Raw genomic sequence first — 20,601 nt, forward strand, 5'->3', positions numbered from 1 at the left:
TCCTTTAATAGCCGGATAGCGAATGGTTCAGTGCACCAGTCGTCGTTAGGAAATCGGACGGTAGTTATCGCTTTTGTTTAGATTTCAGGCCCGTGAACAAGGTAACCAAGGTAGATGCATATTCGATGCCAAGTATTGACTCGATCTTGGATAAATTACGCTGCGCGGTTTATTTGTCGAAGATCGATCTGCCGGCGGTATTTTGGCAGATACCACTTTCGGAAGAGAGTGAGCAGTACACTGCTTTTACAGTGCCGGGTCTCGGGTTATGGGAATTTGAAAGGATGGCGTTCGGGCTGGTTAACGCACCTGCGGCGTTTATGAGGCTGATGGATGCGTTGTTCGGTCCAGAATATGAGCGTAATGTATTTTGGTATCTCGATGATTTATTGGTCGTGAGCGCAGACTTTGATAGCCACATGATATGGTTGGAGCGCGTGGTGAGTTGTTTAGTTGTGGTAGGTTTGGAAGTTAATCTGGAAAAATCGGACTTCTTCTGAACCGAGATTACGTATCTGCGTTATCACTTGAATTGTGAGGGCCTTCGCCATGATCCCGACCGAATACTCAATACCGATAGTCAATTGTCCGGTTACGACAATCCTGGAACAGCTGCGTAGATTTTTGGGCATGGTGGGTTGGTATACACGATTTATAGAGCACGAAAGCGAGATTAAGGTTCCGCTCACGAGGCTTTGTCGTAAAGACCAACCGTGGTGCTCTGACCCGGAGCAACAGGAGGCTTTCGAACGACTAAAGAAAGCGCTAACGGAAGCGCTGGTGCTTGTGCGGCCAGATTTCGAGCGCGCTTTCTACTTGCATTGTGATGGTTCGCCCTTCGCTGTAGGAGCTTGCCTCGTGCAGAATTTTGACGGTGGCGAGGATCCGATTTGCTGCGCAAGTCGTATGCTAAACCCACATGACCGTAATTATATGGTGAACGAGATTGAATTTTTAGCGGTTTTGTTCGCCGTGAAGAAGTTTCGGTGCACTTAGGCGAATTTTTAAGCAAACGTGAATTAACAGGCAGACTGGGGCGATGGGTCTTGGAATTTCAGCAGCTAGACTGCGAGATCGTACATCGAAAAGGGGCGTTGCATCACGTGCCGGATGCGCTCTCGCGTGGGTATGAGGATCAAATTGAGGTTTGTGCCTTTGAAGCGATTGAGGACGCATGGTATCTGCAGCGAATGCGCGACGTAGTTGAAAGACCAAAGAAATTCGCTAAATGGAATGTTGAGAATGGCATGCTGTACAGGTACATGCATAATCATTTGCTTGATTCGATTATGAACCGCGAGGAGTGCTGGCGCTTAGTGGTGCCCATGGACTTCAGGGAGCGTGTCATGAGAGACGCCCATTGCGAGCCGTCTTCGGGACATTTCGGACAGGAGAAAACGTATGATCGAGTCGCGCGCGAATACTATTGGCCCGGAGTGTGGTATGACGTGAAAAGCTTTTTTGCAGAATGTATCGAATGTCAGAAGTATAAGGTTCAGCAACAAGCACCGAAAGGGTTAATGGGAAAGCGCGCGATCGAGCATCCGTGGACTGTAGTTGCGACCGACGTTGTGGAGTTGCCCCAGAGCAAGAATTGGTTTCGGTACATGGTAATTTTTCAGGATTTGTTTACGAAATGGATCGAGTTGAAACCCTTATGGTCGGCAGATGGGAAGGCCTTGGCTTGCGCTTTTGAGGAGCATATTCTTTTTAGATGGGAGATGCCGTACTACCTCATTAGCGATAATGCACAGGCTTATAAGAGCAAAATTTTTTAGGAAACATTGCAGGCATATGATGTGGAGCAAGTGCTCTGTCCCGCCTATCACCAGCAAAGCGACCCGGTGGAATGCGTGAACCGAACGTTAAAGACTATGATAGCAATTTTTGTTGAAAATGATCATCGTACGTGGGATCAACACCTCCATGAGTTTAGGCACGCGATCAATACCACGATACAATCGACGACGAGGGTTTCGCCTGCGTTTCTGAACTTCGGTCGCCATTCGAGGCCCGTGGAAAGCTTGCGCCGAGAGGTGATAAAGCGTGCACCCATCCTGAAGATGGATCCAGAAGTCTGGAAGGACCGTTTGCTACGATTGCACGCGTTGCGCGATTTGGTCGCGAAACATATCGAGGTGGCGCAAGAAAAGCAGAAGCGTAATTACGACAAAACTTGAAGGAGCACGATGTTCCAAGTTGACGACTTGGTGCTGCGGAAGTTGCATTCGCTTTCGAACGCGGCCGCGGGAAGAAATGCGAGGTTCGAACCCAAATTCGTTGATCCATACCGGGTACTGAAAGTCGTCTTCCCCGAGATTTATGAGTTGGACACCGATAATAAGCGCCAGGCCGCGATGGTGCATGTGTCTGAGTTGAAGAGATACACCCCAGCACTGTTAGAGTAAATAAGTTGGTGTGATCGTAAAGGCGTAAATGTAGTGTGGATGTGTATTTAGAGATGTTTGATCATGTATGGTGGTGAGTGGTTGTAGGGTAAATTGTATGTGTTTGTTACAGGTTGGAAATGGAGGACGAGGTGGCTCAGCTCGCCACTCTCACGGCGGGTGTCGTCGTGAGTGACGGTAAGTTGCCGGATCTGATTGACGAGAAGTCGTCGGGTTCGCTTCGGGAGCTGGTCGGTAACGGCGGGACTGAGAGCGATTCATCCACTTCAGTCTCGTCCGTGTCGACTGCACCATTAGTCATTCTCAAGGAGCCGACGAGGATGGAGATTGCGGAGATTCTTGAGCTCGGGGTAGAGGCCCGTGGAGCTACTTCGCCGGCCCTTCCTGAAAAGCTCGTGGCCCTTCGAGAGACCCGGTGGAGAAAGTGTGGAGGTAGCCCAGCTTTGAGCGAGCTTCGAACAGGGAAGCCGGAGATTCCAATACCTCCGCCCCTGTCCGAGGGCCCCAAGGTGTGTGGCGATGTCGACCGAGGCGTTAAACTACGTCTGCGCGCAGCGCCTCGTCCCACCTTGTTAAGGCTGAAGGCGCCTACGGCGACCTGGACGCAGGCCATTCAGAGGTGTAATTGATATTATTAGAACTCATCATTGTTAAGTATGTAGAAAGTACAAGAATGGAAGAGTAAGTTTGAGAAACCCAACCAATAAATAAATTCAAATCTTTTTCATGATAACGTTTCCTTGGCCTGGACACCGCCCTCTTCAGATCTTTATTAACAATACAAATAATTATTAAACTACATTTACAAACAAGGTCAATATATAATACATTCAAATTACAAACTAAATAAATTTTGAAAAATATCATGCTATACATAAATACCAGCAAAAACTATGAATATACATTCAATAAATGGCAGTCAAACAAAATAAGAACAAATTGAATTTACAATTAAAAAATAATTCATTATGATCACCCAAGAGAACGTATCGCCACTTTGTATTGCACTGAATATATCGCAAAGTATATACAAAACAGAGCAGCAATCAAGCAGAAAATTACTGAGACAGAGAAAACAGGCAAAACAGATAACAATGTTACCCACCTTTCCAATTTCTTCCCCATCTACATAGAACTAATTTACAGAATATTCATACATTCTTTGCTATTGTTTACTCAAGAAATTGGTATCTTCTTGCCTATTAATAGTATTCTTGCAAATCTTGCTAACGATGTTAAGTTTACCAAACAATTTTGTAAAAATAATCCTGAAGTGTTTTTCACTAAAGCTGATAAAGGGAATGTCACGGTTTATCTTAATAAAAATGAATACATCTCCGAAACGGAATTACTTTTTAGTGACCAGAACATTTATAGGGTTGTTAACAAGTGCCCTTTGAAAAAATTACAGTCATCTGTGTACAATATACTTAAGGACTTCAATGAAAATGGATATCTTGGCAATTTCAAATATAATAATGAAGGTTTATCACAAACACACATGTCATTAGCAAGAGCTTATGCTCTACCAAAGATCCACAAGCCTGACACACCGTTTCGTCCTATTGTCTCAACAGTTAATAGCCCTCTAAATTTTCTATCCAAATTGGTCACTAAATCAATTTTATCTTTCGGTATCGGGCCTACGTTTATATCTTCGCGCCATAGTGTTCGAGCGACCTCTACAGGACAGAAACGTCAACATTAAAGCCTCACGAATCTATTGGTTACTTACTGACACCTGCCGGACGTATAGTTCATGCGTAGCGTCTCTTTGTTTACAGTGCCTTTTTCGCGTTCGTCAGATTTTGATATTGTCAAAAATGACTGAAAAACAATATCGGAAAAACGAGTTCGGAAACAATTTAAATAATAAAAAAGGCCTTCGGAAGCGAGTATATGAGTAAAACACGAATAAAAGAGTGGTATAAGCAGTTGAAGGATGGTCACACTTCTGTCAATAGTGATTCTCGTTCCAACCGACCTTCGACGACAAAAAGCGTAGATAATATTGAGCGGGTGCAACTAGCAATCGAACAATATCGTCGTATGACTGTGCGAGAACTAGAGGAAGACCATCTGGAAATAATCAATAATGATGATAATGTGCTTAGAAAAGTTATTACAGGTGATGAATCATGAGTTTATGGTTATGATCCTAAAACAAAATAACAATTTTCACAGTGGAAGCATTCTGAATCGCCAAGACCAAAAAAAGCATGTCAAAGTCGGTGCAATGTTAAGTCAATGTTGATTGTTTTTTTCGATGGTGAAGGTGTTGTACATCACGAATATGCACCAACAGGTCAAACAATCAATAAAGAATACTACGCTCAAATTTTGAAACGTTTGCGTGATGCAGTAAGAAGAAAATGGCCGCACTTTTGGTAAAGGGGTGACTGGCTTCTCCATCACGATAATGCGCCAGCGCATTCATCCAATCTTGTGCAGCAGTTTTTGAGCAAACACAATATCGCATTGCTTCGACAACCTCCATACAGTCCCGACATAGCCTCTTGTAACTTTTGGCTGTTTCCAAAACTAAAAAAACCACTCAAAGGACACCGATTCGATGACAAAAGAACGGTTGAAAACAATGCGACGAGTGTACTTAAGGCTATCCCTAAAAGTGAGTTCCAGGACTGTTTTGAAAAGTGGAAATATCGATGGAACCGTGTTATTCAATCAAGTGGGGATTACTTTGAAGGATGCCACCCACCAGATGATAAAGAATAACGCTAGCACGAAAATATAAAGGTAGGCCCGATACTTTCCGGACAGACCTCGTATCTGTAATAGAAAACAGGATTTATTTGATATTCATTCCGCCATACGCTCAGGCAATGTTTCTCTAAGTCTTTCATAACCATATCAGCTAGTAAAGGAGAGATAGGTGAGCCCATCGGGCTTCCAAATATTTGTTTATAATAAATTTATAATTCTCAAATAATCTTTAAGTATCGATAAAATAGAATACTTTGCGCTTGATACTTGTTTATCACTATGGGTGTCACTATATGCGGCAATTTAAAATGCAGTTATCCCATAAATAATCTTAACAGTGAAATAAAATATCAAATATCTATAAACTAGCTGAAATATTAAAGAATTAAGTTTTATTATGTTACATTATAAAACATAACAAGTTTTCAACTACTGAATTCAGTTATTTATTACTAAAATCTTAATAAATTTTATAAATTTTTTAATACATATAAAATAAATTGATATTAGGAATACCTAGTTTATAAAAAGTTATATGAATTAGAAGGTATCATTAGTTCATGGAACAAGTACATAAATTATTGAACAATTTTCTTGATTTAAATTGAGCAGTATTTTTGTTTCTAATAAATAATAAAGTTAAGATAAAATGAAATGAAGATTGGATGACTTTTTTTTAACAATCCTCTATATATTTTGATTTTGAATAATTATTTGAAGGAAAAGAAAAAAAAATATTTTGTAAAAAGCATGGAATAGGATATCGGTTTGAAAATTTTCTTCACACTTCTTTTCCTCTGGTATAAGGTTTACTCAGACAAGGTCGATATAAGGACATCGTAAATTCGTATGTCTTAGTTGCTGACTCTGTGAGAGAGCTTTTAAAAAATCTTCTCACGAAATCGATCGGGAAAAGCAGGCGAAATTAATGAATGCTGCAAAAATCACAACTGCTTCGCGAATGCGCGCTAGACGCAAAATGAATCCGCCTGCATGAACATCAGTAAGAGCGGAGTGCACTACCTCCACGTGCCAAATATCAAATTTCCCTAACTCACGATGAGCCAAAGTTGGAAAATTAACGCTTTCGCGATGCAGTTTTTGTTAGCGATAGTCAGTCTAGCTAGAGCATCACTATTAAGTAGTACAACAACTTTTTTTCAATAATTTTTAATTATCATTAATTTATTCAATATTTTTTCTTAGGTTACAAGATATTTCGTACTAATGGATCCAGTCTGCAATACTTTTCAACTGGTACCTTAGAAATAGAAAAGCCTTTGCGACCAGAATATCCAGCTCCAGTGAGACATGGTTTTATTCCTGAAGAGTGGTTTACATTCTTTTATCCGAAAACTGGTGTAACGGGTAAGATTTTAATAACAGTCAAATATACGACTTGAAAAAACATATTTACTCCAATAGGTGAGCTATTAATCTTAAGTTACGTTCTGTTGACTTACCTGCAAAACTGCAGATTTTATTGACCACTCTATTAACTCATTGAAGTCCAAGCCAAAATTGAGTAAGATAGTTTCAAACTAACTATTGGAAACGAAGCATAGTGAAAAAGAAAACGTATTTATTCTTTTGCCATTTGCAATATGTTTATAAAAAATTATTTAAACACACTGCAAAAAAAGTCATTGTTTTGAAAAATTAATTGTACCAATTGATTTTATGGGACAAATTATCACGAAAATGTGTACTGCATTTTTTTAGCAGTCCGAAATTTGTTAGTGTAAATCGGCAACAAATAACCGAAAGCTAAGCAGTCAGTGTCCTCATGAAATCTCAAACAAAATCTACGCCCAACAGCATTAAAGTGACTGGTCTTATGTCTCACTTTTTGTGAGGTGGAAATTTCTAATCCTTTTCGGGCTGTGATTTCTCACTTTACCCGGGTAAGGAAAGATTGATATTGGCTAAAATACAGAAAAATTTGATGCGCTCGGTGCGGGTGCTTTTCTAATCCCTGAATCTAAATCAATTATTCTAGCGCCAATCTTTTCAGAAGGCACAGGGAATTATCAATTATAGATTCCACTCAGACCTATACAGATCCTAATGATCCAAGTTCTGAGCGTTAAACTATTGTATCAAGTCTATACAACTCGTTTTTCAACGAGAGGACCGAGTGGAATGCATAGTGGATGCAAATTTGGATAGGACTCAAAAATACCTTACGGAATATTCCGCAAGTTTTTACCCACATGACCATCTTTACCCAGTAGGTTACAACATCTCTTAGAATGGAGATTTTGTGACGAATCAGCCATGTCCACAGTAAGGATGCGAATACGTACTTGTAAAAACAATGGAAATAAAATAAGAAAATTAAAAGAAATGAAACAAGTAGGAAATACACCAACTATTCTGAAAAGGACTGTTGGAAATTGACCACCGATGTTCCGCACAAACCTGGAAAATTATCTCAATAACTATCCTGAGAAGGACCGTTACTGAGTTTCTACCGATGCTGAGTACCACCCAATATATTGGAAAAACGACTGCAGCAGAAAGTGATACCGATAATTAAAATGTTGTGTCCAAAAAGTACAAAAATTTATTATATATCTGATGGTGCCAAGCAACATTTTAAGAATAGAACTCAAATGATGCACATGGCCATCACAAGACTGATTTTCAAATTGATGCGGAATGGCACTGTTATGCAACGTCTCATGGTAAATGCATCTGTGATGGACTAGGTGCTTCTTTGAAGAATGAGGCAACCCGATATAGCTTACAAGCTGAACCAAAAAATGCTATATTAAATTCTATAACTCTCTTTAAATGGGCTAAGGAAAAGTTCAAGAACATACAATTTCTTTACTATACAAAAGAAGAACATAAGAGGTTATCTGATACATTAAAAAGAAAATTCCCCAACCCACCTGCTATAACCAAGATTCAAAGTAGCCATGCGTTTATTTCAAATACTGACAATAAATTGATAGTAAAACGCTACGCGGCTGCAAAAGATAATGTGGATATAATACAATATTAGAATTAACAACAATTGTACATGAATTGGACAATATCTTACACCATATCTAACCACTGAATTATTCCCAGTATAATTTAAAAACAGCTGTCCCCCGGGTACACATGTTTAACGCCTTGGGGTTATAATTTATTGAATTTTTAATGGCAAACAGTTTGCCTCATAGCTTGTATGGGTTATTTGGTTGTTGGCCTCACTAGTTTATTCTCATTATAATTTAAAAATTGCTGCCCCTGAGCACGCAGGTTCAATAGCTTGGGGTTAGTTTTCTTACATTTTTATTTATAAACAGCTTCTCCTGAGCTTGCGCGAGTTATCTGGTTGGTGTCTAGCGGTCCAAGTTACTTTTTCGATTTACTCAAAAAGGATCGCCTTTACTGAACAATCTTATATAATAAAAAGATCTTATAATTAGTCGTAGACTACGTATGAATTTTTGTAAAAGATCTTGGGAAGTTTTTTAATTTTTCAAACAATCCGATAAATCCAAAAAGCAAAAAATCGCTCAAAGGAATTCGAAAAAATTCACACTTGTGTTTTGATGAATTTCAAGCAATTTTGTTTAAATTTTTTTTCCAAAGTCATTTCCTTCTGAGTAAAAAAATCGCAAAGTTTTTTATTTTTGAAAATTTTCAAAAAATTATAACTTTTTTATTTTTCATTTTAGCGAAAATGGTCTCTGTTACTTTTTTGTAGGAAATGAGCCAGATTTTCATAAAAAAATATGAAATATTAATTTTTTTAACATTTATTACTAAAAATTTGAAAAATAAAATTTTTTGTTTACGAGTTTGTCTCTTGTAGCCGCCATATTGGAGCCGCCATGTTGGATTTTGCAAAGGCGCACACAGCATCAGAAAGTAGATATCCTAAGCTTTAAAACGAGCCGTTGTACGATTTTTTTGGTCACATCAAATTTTGGACACAGCAGTGATCCGGTTGACATGGATCGTCCCATATATATATATATATATATATATATATATATAACAATCTGAGTTATATTTAATTTTTAAATTTTATTTATTTACCGTATTTTCCGGTGTATAAGACGCACCTTTTTACCGTCAAACCTGACTCCAAAACCAGCCTGCGTCTTATACACCTAATGTAAGACATCCCAAATCTACTAACCTAACTAAAACGTGCGCCTGAATAGTAGCAATTAGACAACCCTCACTAACTATGAATATCTTTCAAAACTAGCCAATGACAGAGTGATTACTTATTTAATAAGTAAGTTCTTTATTATTTCAATAATATATAGTAAACGTACTTTATGTCTGAGGATGATAAAAAATACCTATTACCTATATGCCACTTGGGATCAAAAAACGTCGCATAATATACTAGATAATTAATACGAGTTTTTTTATAAAAACGGTATTTTTGTTGCATCGTTTATTTCAATATAATTTTGAAAGTGTTTTTTGAAGTAAGAGACTGACTTGAATTCCAATATGAGCGAAACTAACAAACGAAAATCGTACACAGCGGGCTACAAATTGAATGTGATCAAATTTGCTGAAGAACATGGCAATAGAACTGCCGAAGATCATTTCGGCCCACCACCGAAGGGAAAAAACTAAGGAAAAAAGGCTTTGGCGTTCGCAGAAGAGTAATTTGATTAAAATGCATAAATCAAAGCATGCGTAATGTGGTAAAAAAGCAAGTGGCTTATATTAGAGGATGAAGTTAAACAATTGATTGAAGATAATCGTTCCAAAGGCTTAGCTGTTTCAACGAAAATGATACGCATACATACGAGGTCTGTTCAAAAAGTAACGAGAATTTTTAAATTTCGCGGGTTTGGAGAGTCCGCTTGTATAAAATTTTTTTTTATTATGTTGGTACACATGCCCCTGAAGTACGATAAAATTTTCAGCAATATTCATTGCTTACTTTTTAAGTGGCAGCCGCTAACGTTAGACGTGTTTTTCGAGCTCGGCGATTTTCGTTTGTGAAAAAAAATGGATCAAAGAATTTGTATTAAATTTTGCGTAAAAAATGAAATAAAGTGTAGTAAAGTTTGTCAAATGTTAACAAAGGCATATAGTGAGTCTGCTATGAGTAAAGCAAGGATTTATGAGTGGTATAAGCGTTTCCAAGGTGGCCACGAAAACGTTGAAGATGACGAACGACCCGGACGCCCAAGCACATCAACAACCGATGAAAACGTGAAAAAAGTGAAAGAAATGGTTATGAACGATCGCCGAATCACAATCAGAGAAGTCGCTGATGATGTTGGCATATCAGTTGGCTCATGCCATCAAATTTTTTCGAATGTTTTGGGTATGAAACGTGTGGCAGCAAAATTCGTTCCAAAATTGTTGAATTTCGAACAAAAACAGCGGCGAATGGAAGTTGCTCAGGAGTCGCTAAATGAAGTCAATAACTATCCAGAACTACTAAAACGTGTTATAACAGGTGACGAAACATGGATTTACGGATATGATGTCGAAACTAAAGCTCAATCGTCCCAGTGGAGGCATTCTGGATCGCCAAGACCGAAAAAGTCTCGACAAGTACGGTCGAATGTGAAGGTTATGCTCACTGTGTTCTTCGATTTTAATGGCATAGTGCATTATGAATTCTTGCCAGAAGGTCAAACAATCAATAAGCAGTACTACCTACAAGTTCAACGTCGTTTGCGTGAAGCAATCCGAAAAAAACGCCCGGATTTGTGGCAAAACAATTCATGGCTTTTGCACCACGATAATGCGCCTGCTCACACTTCATTGCTTGTTCGTGAATTTTTGGCCAAAAACGAAACTGTAACGATGCCTCAGCCTCCATATTCGCCAGATATGGCTCCATGTGACTTTTTTCTATTTCCAAAAATAAAGAGAACATTAAAAGGCCGTCGTTTTACAAGCATAGATGACATTAAAAGCGAATCGCTGAAAGAGCTAAAAGCTATTACAAAGATCGAGTTTCAAAAGTGTTTCGAGGATTGGAAAAAGCGTTGGCATAAGTGTATTGTATCTGAAGGGGACTACTTTGAAGGCGACAACATTAATGTAGATGAATAAATAAATATTTTTTTCATAAAACGAAAATTCTCGTTATTTTTTTAACACACCTCGTACACAAAAAGTAGCTTTAAAAAGTCAAATAAATGATTTTAAAGGAAGTCCTTTATGATGTCACCGCTACATGAAACGCAATGGTTTAGCTATACGAGTGAAAACAAAAATTTGTCAAAAAATGCCAACATATTACGAAGACAAAATTCTCTCTTTTCACCGGAATATAATTCACCGTAGACAAGCAATGAGTTTTGAAATCGGACAGAAAGCAAATATGGATGAAACACCTATGAACTTCGATGTTCCGTCAACTAAAAGTGTTTCGAAAAAAGGACAAAAAACGATTACGATAAAGACAAGTGGTCATGAACAATTCCACTACACCGTGGTTCTTGCTTGCTGTGCTGATGATGTAAAGCTACTTCCAATGATCATTTTTAAACGTAAAACTATGCCTAAGGATAAAATACCGACAGGTGTAATAGTGCATGTATATCCAAAAGGATGGATGGATGAAGGTGGTAAGAAAATTTGGATACATAAAGTCTGGTGTAGAAGACAAGGCGGCTTCTTGAAGAAAAAAGCACTTCTGGTTCTTGATCAATTTCGGTCTCATTTGTTAGATTCTGTAAGATAAAAATTTCATCAAAAAAACAACAAAAATAAATAAAACACAACAAAATAAAAAATAAATACAAAAAAACAACAAAAAATATTTAAAAAATGCAAAAAAAAACTTTAAAAAACAACAAAAATCGAAAAAAAAAAATAAAAAAAACAATAAAAAACAAAAAAAATAGAAAATGTCTCTTTTGATTGTCGACCTCCCCGTGGTAAGAGATATGCAACGGCAATGTATCTAATCATCGTCAGCTAACAGATATCAATATTTTTTTATCATCCCGTAATTAACTTTAATTCACAAAAAAGACGTGCTTTATTACAATTAAACGAATTTTTTTCCTCAAAACTAAATTTTTATCAAAATTTTCGTTTTTTCTCAAAATGTGCCTTCAAATTTTGGGGTGCGTCTTATACACCGGTGCGTCGTATACACCGGAAAATACGGTACATCTTTAAATTCTAACAGGCTGCCGCCTAGCCGCAAATCCCGGGTAATTGTAGTCCTCAATACAGCCAAACGGTGCTCTGTTAGCTGTATGCTTCTAGCACACTTACTCACCTGGCTCCGGTGTACGCATGTGCCGTGTCCACTCAGCGACCCAACTTGGGTGCGCGTTCTCTCCGCAAAGTAGCGCTGGTGCGCTAGCTTACTAGCGCTCCGTCGGACACCGCAAACACCTCGGTCGACGAACAGCTCCTACTATGCTCGCGCGATCCGTGCTGGATTACCGGCGCGTTCGAATCGAATGTAAACAATAACAGCGATGCCGGACAAAGGGAAGACGAAATAATAAGATCGTCTCTTATTGGTATTTGACTACTTTATTAGATGAAACTAATTCTGTACAAGGAGGGATTTGTCGAGAGTCTTATCGCACGCTGTGTCGATATAATAATTCGAATGGAGAGAGAGAGTATATTTCGCGGACGTCGCGGACTAGTCGCACGCACGCTACCCAAAACCCGCCGCGCACGCTGCGCGGGATCGCACGCAAACGCAGGAAAAAGTGCGGCGCACTTACCGTTAATTAGAGGAGGATACGGTGGCCAACCGTATCCACTTGCGCGGATCACGAGCTGCCTCTACGACGCCTTCTGCGGCTGTTGCTACGCCGTGTGGTGGATGCTGCTCTAGTTGACTTTGCCGGAGCCGGTGTCACACACGTTGTGCAGTGTGTGCACCCGTCCCACCACTCTGATTGCTGTTGCCGGTTGTTGGTGTCACACACGTTGTGCAGTGTGTGCACCCGCCTCACAACTCACTAACTATCTGTTCTAACTCCCGGTATGTCACTCGGATGGGAAACCACGTTGTTGCTTCCAATGGGAAAATCTGCGAGGTCGCCTGACTGAAGGACACAGTCATACTGGCTCGCTAGCTCTCCCCTCCCGGTCATTGCCCCTAACGCGCCCTCTCTCTCTCTCTCTCTCTCTCATACCCAAACCGATCACGGCTGTTACGCTTAGCCACGCTTAGCAGTTCACGCGAGTCCTAACGATTTTCGGCAATCGTTGTAAATATAAAATGGAACTTAAATAAAACGTAGCTTAAATGGTAAATCGTACGACTTAATTTATCTAACTGCACAAACTACTAAATAGAATAAAATAATTTTTTAACTTTTGATGACTAAGCTAAACTGAAAAAATGAAAACTCGGTGGAAAACGCATAAGAGGAGCTTTCTCTTTTTTTTCTGCATTCCGTATAGAGTTTGGGCGTCGGCAGTCCATGCTGTTTGTACAAGGACATCCTAAGCATATGGACGCACATAACAAAGTCGTAAAATTTTTTATACCTATTTTCTAATCGTAAACTATTTGGTCAGCTTGTCTTCTCTTGGAATTTGAAGAAACCTTGAGAAGACAAACTTTCCAATGTATTTTCGCTTCTCGAAATTGTGCAGTTTGATGCATTGAAGTCGTAATACAAAAAAAAATTAAAATTAAAATAAAATGGCACTATTAATTGTCCGACGTTACACTGGTAGATGGGTAATTCTTGGCTATTTCGATTGACTTGCAATCCTTAGGTTGCGGATTTTTTTTTAATTTGGCACAATTGTTATACACATAAAAGTGAGATTTTTCCCAAATTTTGAAGACGATACATTAATTATATCAAAAGTTATTAACAATTAAAGAAAAATGATAAAAAATTTTCAAACGGCTATATTTTAAAAACTAATAAAAATATCGAAGGTGGATTTTTTTGAAAATACTTAAAATGCTTTAAAATTTTGAAATAATCACAACAATAAACAATAAAAATTTTTTTCGAAAGTTATTAATTTTTTGTTTAAACAGTTGCTAATATCTCAAAAAGTATATATATTTTTTGATAAATTCTTGCTCCTGCGTATTCCTGAGGATTTTTGCTATCGAAATCAATCATAAAATTCAAGGACCCGACATATCGGAAAGCGTAGCCTTAATCGAAAGAAGACGCCTCGGCGTAGGGCTGCGGTAGGATATTAGCAATTTTTTAAACAAAAAGTTAATAACTTTCGAAAAAAATTTTTTATTGTTTATTGTTGTGATTATTTCGAAATTTTAAGGCATCATAAGTATTTTCAACAAAATCCCATTTCGATATCTTTATTAGTTTTTTAGATTAAAGCTAAAGTGCCTGTCGATCGTGAGTCCGCTGGAGCGCTACCGTAGCCTTACGCCGAGGCGTCTTCTTTTGATTAAGGCTACGTTTTCCGATATGTCAAGCCCTTGAATTTTATGAGTGATTTCGATAGCAAAAATTCTCAGGAACACGCAGGAGCAAGAATTTTTCAAAAAAAAAAAAATATACTTTTTGAGATATTAGCAATTGTTTAAACAAAAAGTTAATAACTTTCGAAAAAAATTTTTTATTGTTTATTGTTGTGATTATTTCGAAATTTTATGGCATTATAAGTATTTTCAAAAAAATCCAACTTCGATATCTTTATTAGTTTTTAAAATATAGCCGTTTGAAAATTTTTTATCATTTTTTTTTAATTGTTAATAAATTTTTATATAATTAATGTATCGTCTTCAAAATTTGGGAAAAATTTCACTTTTATGTGTACAACAATTGTGCCAAATTAAAAAAAAATCCGTAACCTAAGGGTTACAAGTCAATCGAAATAGCCAAGAATTACCCAGATACGGAATATAATGAAAAAAAAATCATATTTTTTCTTTTGCCATTTTCAATTGTTTATAAAAAATTATTTAAACAATTGCACAAAAAGTCATTGTTCTGAAAAATTAATTGCACCAATTAATTTTACGGGAAAAATTATCACTAAAATATGTACATTTTTTTAGCAGTCCATAATTTGTTAGCGTAAATCGTCAATAAATAAGCGTAGGCAATACATAGTCAAAAGATTATATTATTATTTTATTTCTAGATAATCTGATGTAGCATTGAATTTTTTTTGGTGGTGTTTATGTATTTTTCTTTGTGTCTTACACAAAGTTATACTATATTTTTGGCAATACAGTTCACTTCTTATCTCACATGATATTCCAATTGTCTTTTACAACCCTGTTTGATCTCGTGTTCATACGATGAAGAATCACTTGATATATTTTATTTACTAGAATGTTTATTCTTAAATTTTCCCAGATAATATTCAACAACTTCTTCTACAATATTTTTAGTACTGCTTCGCTCGTATCGGTATAGCTTATTTTGAACAACTGTACAATTGGATAATAAAGCTTGAACAAGTCGTGCAAATTAACACCATGTCCATTTTTTGCTTCTAATGGTATTATTTTTATGGTCTAATGCATTACAATGTTTGTAACGAAGATCAACTCCGTCTATATTTTGATTATACATGGAAAATGTCAGTTGGAAAAGGATAAACTGCTAGGCGGATTCATGACATTTTTTGACTTGAGATTTTGGTTCATCATTTAATTAGTATCATAAATCACGTAAATCATTAGCACGTTTGAGACGCGTTGTATAGACGTATGCAGATGTTCATAAAAAGGAAATTAATTATAATTAGAGTATTGTGGTGTTAAAACAAAACGTGAATTTTCTAAATTTTATGCGCATTAACAACTCTTGGTTCGCACGTTTTTTGCCTACTTCATGACGGTGCTGGCAGCGCGTCAACTCGCACCTAGCTAACGCGACTATGTATAGTACTATGAAAATAAAAATATCAAAATAGTAAATGAATATAAGTAGATATCTAGGTCTCGACGATAGGGTCATATGGTATACACATCAAAAAGATGCACCGAATGGCCTAGAAAGTACTTAACACAAAACGGAAACTAATGAACAGGGCGAAACTAAATACAGTGGAAAAAAGATTCCTTATAATGAACACAAGTAAGAGAGCTGGCTGCTTTTATGGAGCAGAGATTTGGGGATGAACACAACAGGAAGAAATCACAAGAATTCAAGAAAAAAAACTAAAAATAGCATTAGGTCTGAATACAAATACTCTGGAGCACATATGGAAAGTGGAAGCAGTAGTAGAAAGCTCAAAGCTTGAAAGAATAAATACGACAATGAAGTATGTATGAGAAATATTGGAAATGGAAGATTAAGAAAAACATGACTAAAAGAAGAAATCAGAGGAATAAAATAAGAATTCGTCTAAATGTGGAAGAGAATGAATGGAACTCATAGAATCATCAGGTAATGGTATCCATATGGAACATATAAAAAGAGATATAGGTAGGGAAAGGTTGATTGAAGATAAGGAAAATATTTTGAAAACAGGAGTAGAGCAAGTATTCATATAAGTTGGAACCAAATAGATAAATCGGACTACTGAAAATATTATAAAAAATAAAAGACCGTAATAGTAAGAAAGGGATATTGGCATGAACTTGGAATATCTGGATATGGCAAAAAGAAATGAGCAAGGATAAAAGTACGAAATATAAGCTTATAGGAAAAAAGGGTATAAAGAGAAAGGAATTCAATGCCGACTATAGAGGTAAAAATACAAAAATGTACAACACTTCTATATTTTTGAGGAAGATAGAAAATATATTAAGGAATACTGATATCTGACAGTCGACAAATAGAGAGGAGAATACACGGGAGAGTAGTAAGATAGAGAAAAGAAAAAAGAAGAGGTAAGAAACTGAAAAAGGTGCAAATATCATATACAACTGAAAAAGGTGCAAATATCATATACAATCATATATCATTTACTGTTCTACCCTGTGGCAAGAACTCATGATGCACCACGCCCCTGCAGTCAAAGAAAACTGTAAGCAAAACCTTTACATTTGATCGAACTTGGCGTGCTTTTTTTGGTCTTGGTGATCCAGAATGCCTCCACTGGGACGATTGAGTCTTAGTCTCGACGTCATAACCGTATACCCATGTTTCGTCACCTGTTATAACCATGTTGAGTAAATCTGGATCATCGTTGACGTCATTCAGTAGCTCTTGGGCGATGCTCATGCGACGTTTCTTTTGGTCGAAATTGAGCAATTTCGGAACAAACTTCGCTGACACACGTCTCATGTCTAAAACACTCGTCAAAATTGATTGGCACGAACCAAATGAGATGCCAATATCATCAGCAATTTCTCTAATGGTAATTCGACGATTTCCCAACACTATTTTCTTCACTTCTTCAACATTCTCATCAGTTGTTGATGTGCTGGGGCGTCCAGAACGAGGTTCGTCGTCGGTGTCTTCTCGGCCTTCTTGGAAGAGTTTATACCACTTGTAAACATTTTTTTGGCTTAAAGTAGACTCACCGTATGCCACTTTCAGCATTTCAAGTGTTTTGGAACATTTGATTCCATTTTTCACACAAAATTTAATGCAAACTCTTTGATCCATGTTTTTAGACAGCAGCAAATCGTGGAGCACGCAAAACACTTCTAATCTTGATGCCTCTCACAAACAAACCAAACATACTACAAAGCTGAAAGGGTACCCCCCATTAACAATGGTGAAATGCCCTCTTTCGAAAACCTCAAAATAACCTTTGGCTATCTTTAATATAGTGTTTAAGAAGTGCTTTGCCCATATAATTAGCCTCCGACCTCCCCCCCATATATATATATATATGCAAAAAACGATTTTTTTACGAATTATTTTTTTTCTCGAAAAATAATAGCGATATCAGTACAAAAAAAAATCATGGATATACTACTTGCCAAAAGGAATATACCTGATTTTTTTCACATCTTAAGGTGATGATTTTCTAACCTAAAAAAATTCCCGAAATTTTCAAAGTGCGATAACTTTACTTAGAAAAGTGGCTACAGAAAATTTTTTTTTTTTAAATTACGTCTTTTTTTCTGACAAATTCAGTGGTATCGTTAGAATTTTGAAAATCGTAGTGGGTCATTGAGAAAAAGTCAAAAAACTGAGTTTTTTCGACTTTTTTCGTGGTTTTTGGTCGCTAATTCTTCGCAGTCGATTTCTATGCCAAATCTGATTACACCATTCGATTCTACAGGAAAAATTACATCGAAAACATGTATAATAACATAGAAAATAATATTGGATCATCGTTGAAAAAATTCAGTAAAGAAAAAAATCAAGAACATCGGACGTATTTACTTGAAATTTTTGTCTTATTAAAGAAATTAATGACCCTACATAATATATATATATATATATATACTAGTGGGGCTCCGCCCCCCTGCTCGCTCCGCTCGCCAACCCCCCATTTTAGTGAATGAAAATATAAAAGAAACATTACTGATATTTTTTCCACACCACCGTTGAGGTAAATATCATGGCGCATTTTTTTTATAGTGGTGACCACAACTGCAGGATGCAGGAACCCCCCGCGGAACTGCCGCTAGGTATTACTTCGCGGGGGTGGCAATAGCTGATTAGCTCTTCCTCCTTGTTGTCCTTCCCTACGTCCCCCGATCGTCGTTGATTGATCGAGGGTTCAGGTTTGTCAGACTCCTACGTCGTCTTCTTCTTACAGCATCGTCCGGTCGTCTTCTTCTTACCGCATCGTCCGGTCGTCTTCTTCTGTGTTTTTTTCTCATCCGAGAAGAATCTGTCAAGTTAACTACAAGGGAATCGCATTAGTGCGAGCGCCCTGGGTTCGTTGTTCTTTTCTCGTCTTCTCTTCTTTTCGTAATTCTTCGATTACTTCTCTGGCATAGTCCGCTGTGGCATTCCAACTGCTCTCGGAACTTAGCATCTGTTCGACAAGGTTTTCACGTTTGATCGTCGTGTCAAGTGTGCTTTCGAGCCTTCGTCGTTGTGTTTCAAATCTTGGGCATGTGAAAAATACATGCCTCGCGTCCTCCTCTATTCCTCGACATTTTTGGCATTCTGGTGAGTCCTCATGTTTATACTTGTGCAAGTATTTGCGGAAACATCCGTGCCCAGTCAGTAACTGTGTCAGGTAGTAGCTGGGATCTCCATGTTGGCGGTTCACCCATTTCGCTATCTCTGGGATAAGCTGATAGGTACATCGGCCCTTTCCGGAGCTATCCCACTGTGCCTGCCAACGTTGAATGCTTTTCTGCCTTTCTCTTTTCCTGCAGTCATCTATTTCTAACTGCCTGGCTTTCCGATGCTCGTACAGCCGCGTCTGTTCTTCAGCCAAAATCTCGATGGGTAATAGCCCTGAAATTACATGTGCTGCGTCTCTGGAGACAGTCCTAAATGCACTGGTAATTCTTAGTGCCATTTGCCTACCTACTGGATATATTCTTCTTTGGCACTCCTGCAGTTGTAATACAACATTTTCTCAATATAAACAAACAACGACTGTTGTCACGAGTCGAAAGTATGAGTAGAATAGATATAGTAGTAAATATAGGGACTACTTACGTTTAATAAATACTTCAAATTTGCCAATAAATAAGTGATATGAACTAAATTTATAGAACTATAAAAACACACAACAACAACGGCTGTTGTCACGAGTCGAAAGCATGAGAAACTATAGTGAAACACATCAGATTGACGGTAGCACATAGCGATCACAGCGCTTCCCGCGGCAATATCTATAAGTTTAGTAAACTTTAAATTTATGAATTCGTGCAGCAATTAAAACATTGTGCTTATTAAATATTTAAAAAAAAAACTGATTAATATTACAATACTCATTGAATAACCAAACTCGCTAACTGAATTGAGAATAAATTGCTATAATCTAAGAACTGAAATTCTGAAACAAATGTTATAATCAATTACATGGTCATGTATATAAATTCATGAATGCCATGAAATTGAAAAAGAAAGGGACAAAAAAAGTTTCAAAATCGAGGGGGAGGGGGCCAAGTTAGGGGAGAGGGGGGGGGGGGTGGCATAAGAAATAAAATATTTGTTTTAGTTTAGCAAAAATCAACAAAAACACGGTAGAAACACCGTAAATATTAAGCTTTTTAGTACAAAAATACCAAAAACGTAATATTGAAAAGGGGAGGGGGGAGGGGAACAAATCAGGGGGGAGGGGGGGAGGGTCTACTTCCGAAGGCGCCCTTACAACTATATATATATATAGTTAGATATATATGAGTGTGTAAGCGAGTGAGTGTGTAAATGCATTTCAGTGTTATCAGAGTACCTAAAAATTAATCTTTTGAAAATCAAAAGAAATTATATAGAAAACAACTTATGGAAGAAAACGGTTAATCGTAAAAAAAATTTATGAAATAAAACAACTGAAATTATTGGACATATTTACTGATAATTGTTATGATTTATTAGCTGAATAAACCATTAAAATTACAATGTGTCGTAGTATTTACAGATAATTGTTGAAAAGCAATACTGAAAATCACTTTAGTCCTCATCACTGTCTTCATCGATGACAGGAACTGTACTATTAACATCAAACAACTTAGTTAGTTGTTCTG

General features: G+C 37.4%; 1 protein-coding gene across 1 annotated transcript in view; it reads left to right on the plus strand.

Annotated features, from left to right (window-relative positions):
* The window catches only part of LOC131672135 (ATP synthase subunit b, mitochondrial), a 125,536-nt gene that overhangs the window by 19,781 nt on the left and 85,154 nt on the right, over positions 1-20,601 (plus strand). The window contains exon 2 of the mRNA XM_058949153.1: positions 6,339-6,500. Within this exon, the coding sequence (XP_058805136.1) occupies positions 6,339-6,500 (162 nt within the window). The remainder of the gene's footprint in view (positions 1-6,338; positions 6,501-20,601) is intronic.

The sequence above is a fragment of the Phymastichus coffea genome, unplaced genomic scaffold (assembly GCF_024137745.1).
Source record: "Phymastichus coffea isolate CEN01 unplaced genomic scaffold, Cenicafe_Pcof_1.1 PCOF00011, whole genome shotgun sequence".
NCBI lineage: Eukaryota > Metazoa > Arthropoda > Insecta > Hymenoptera > Eulophidae > Phymastichus > Phymastichus coffea.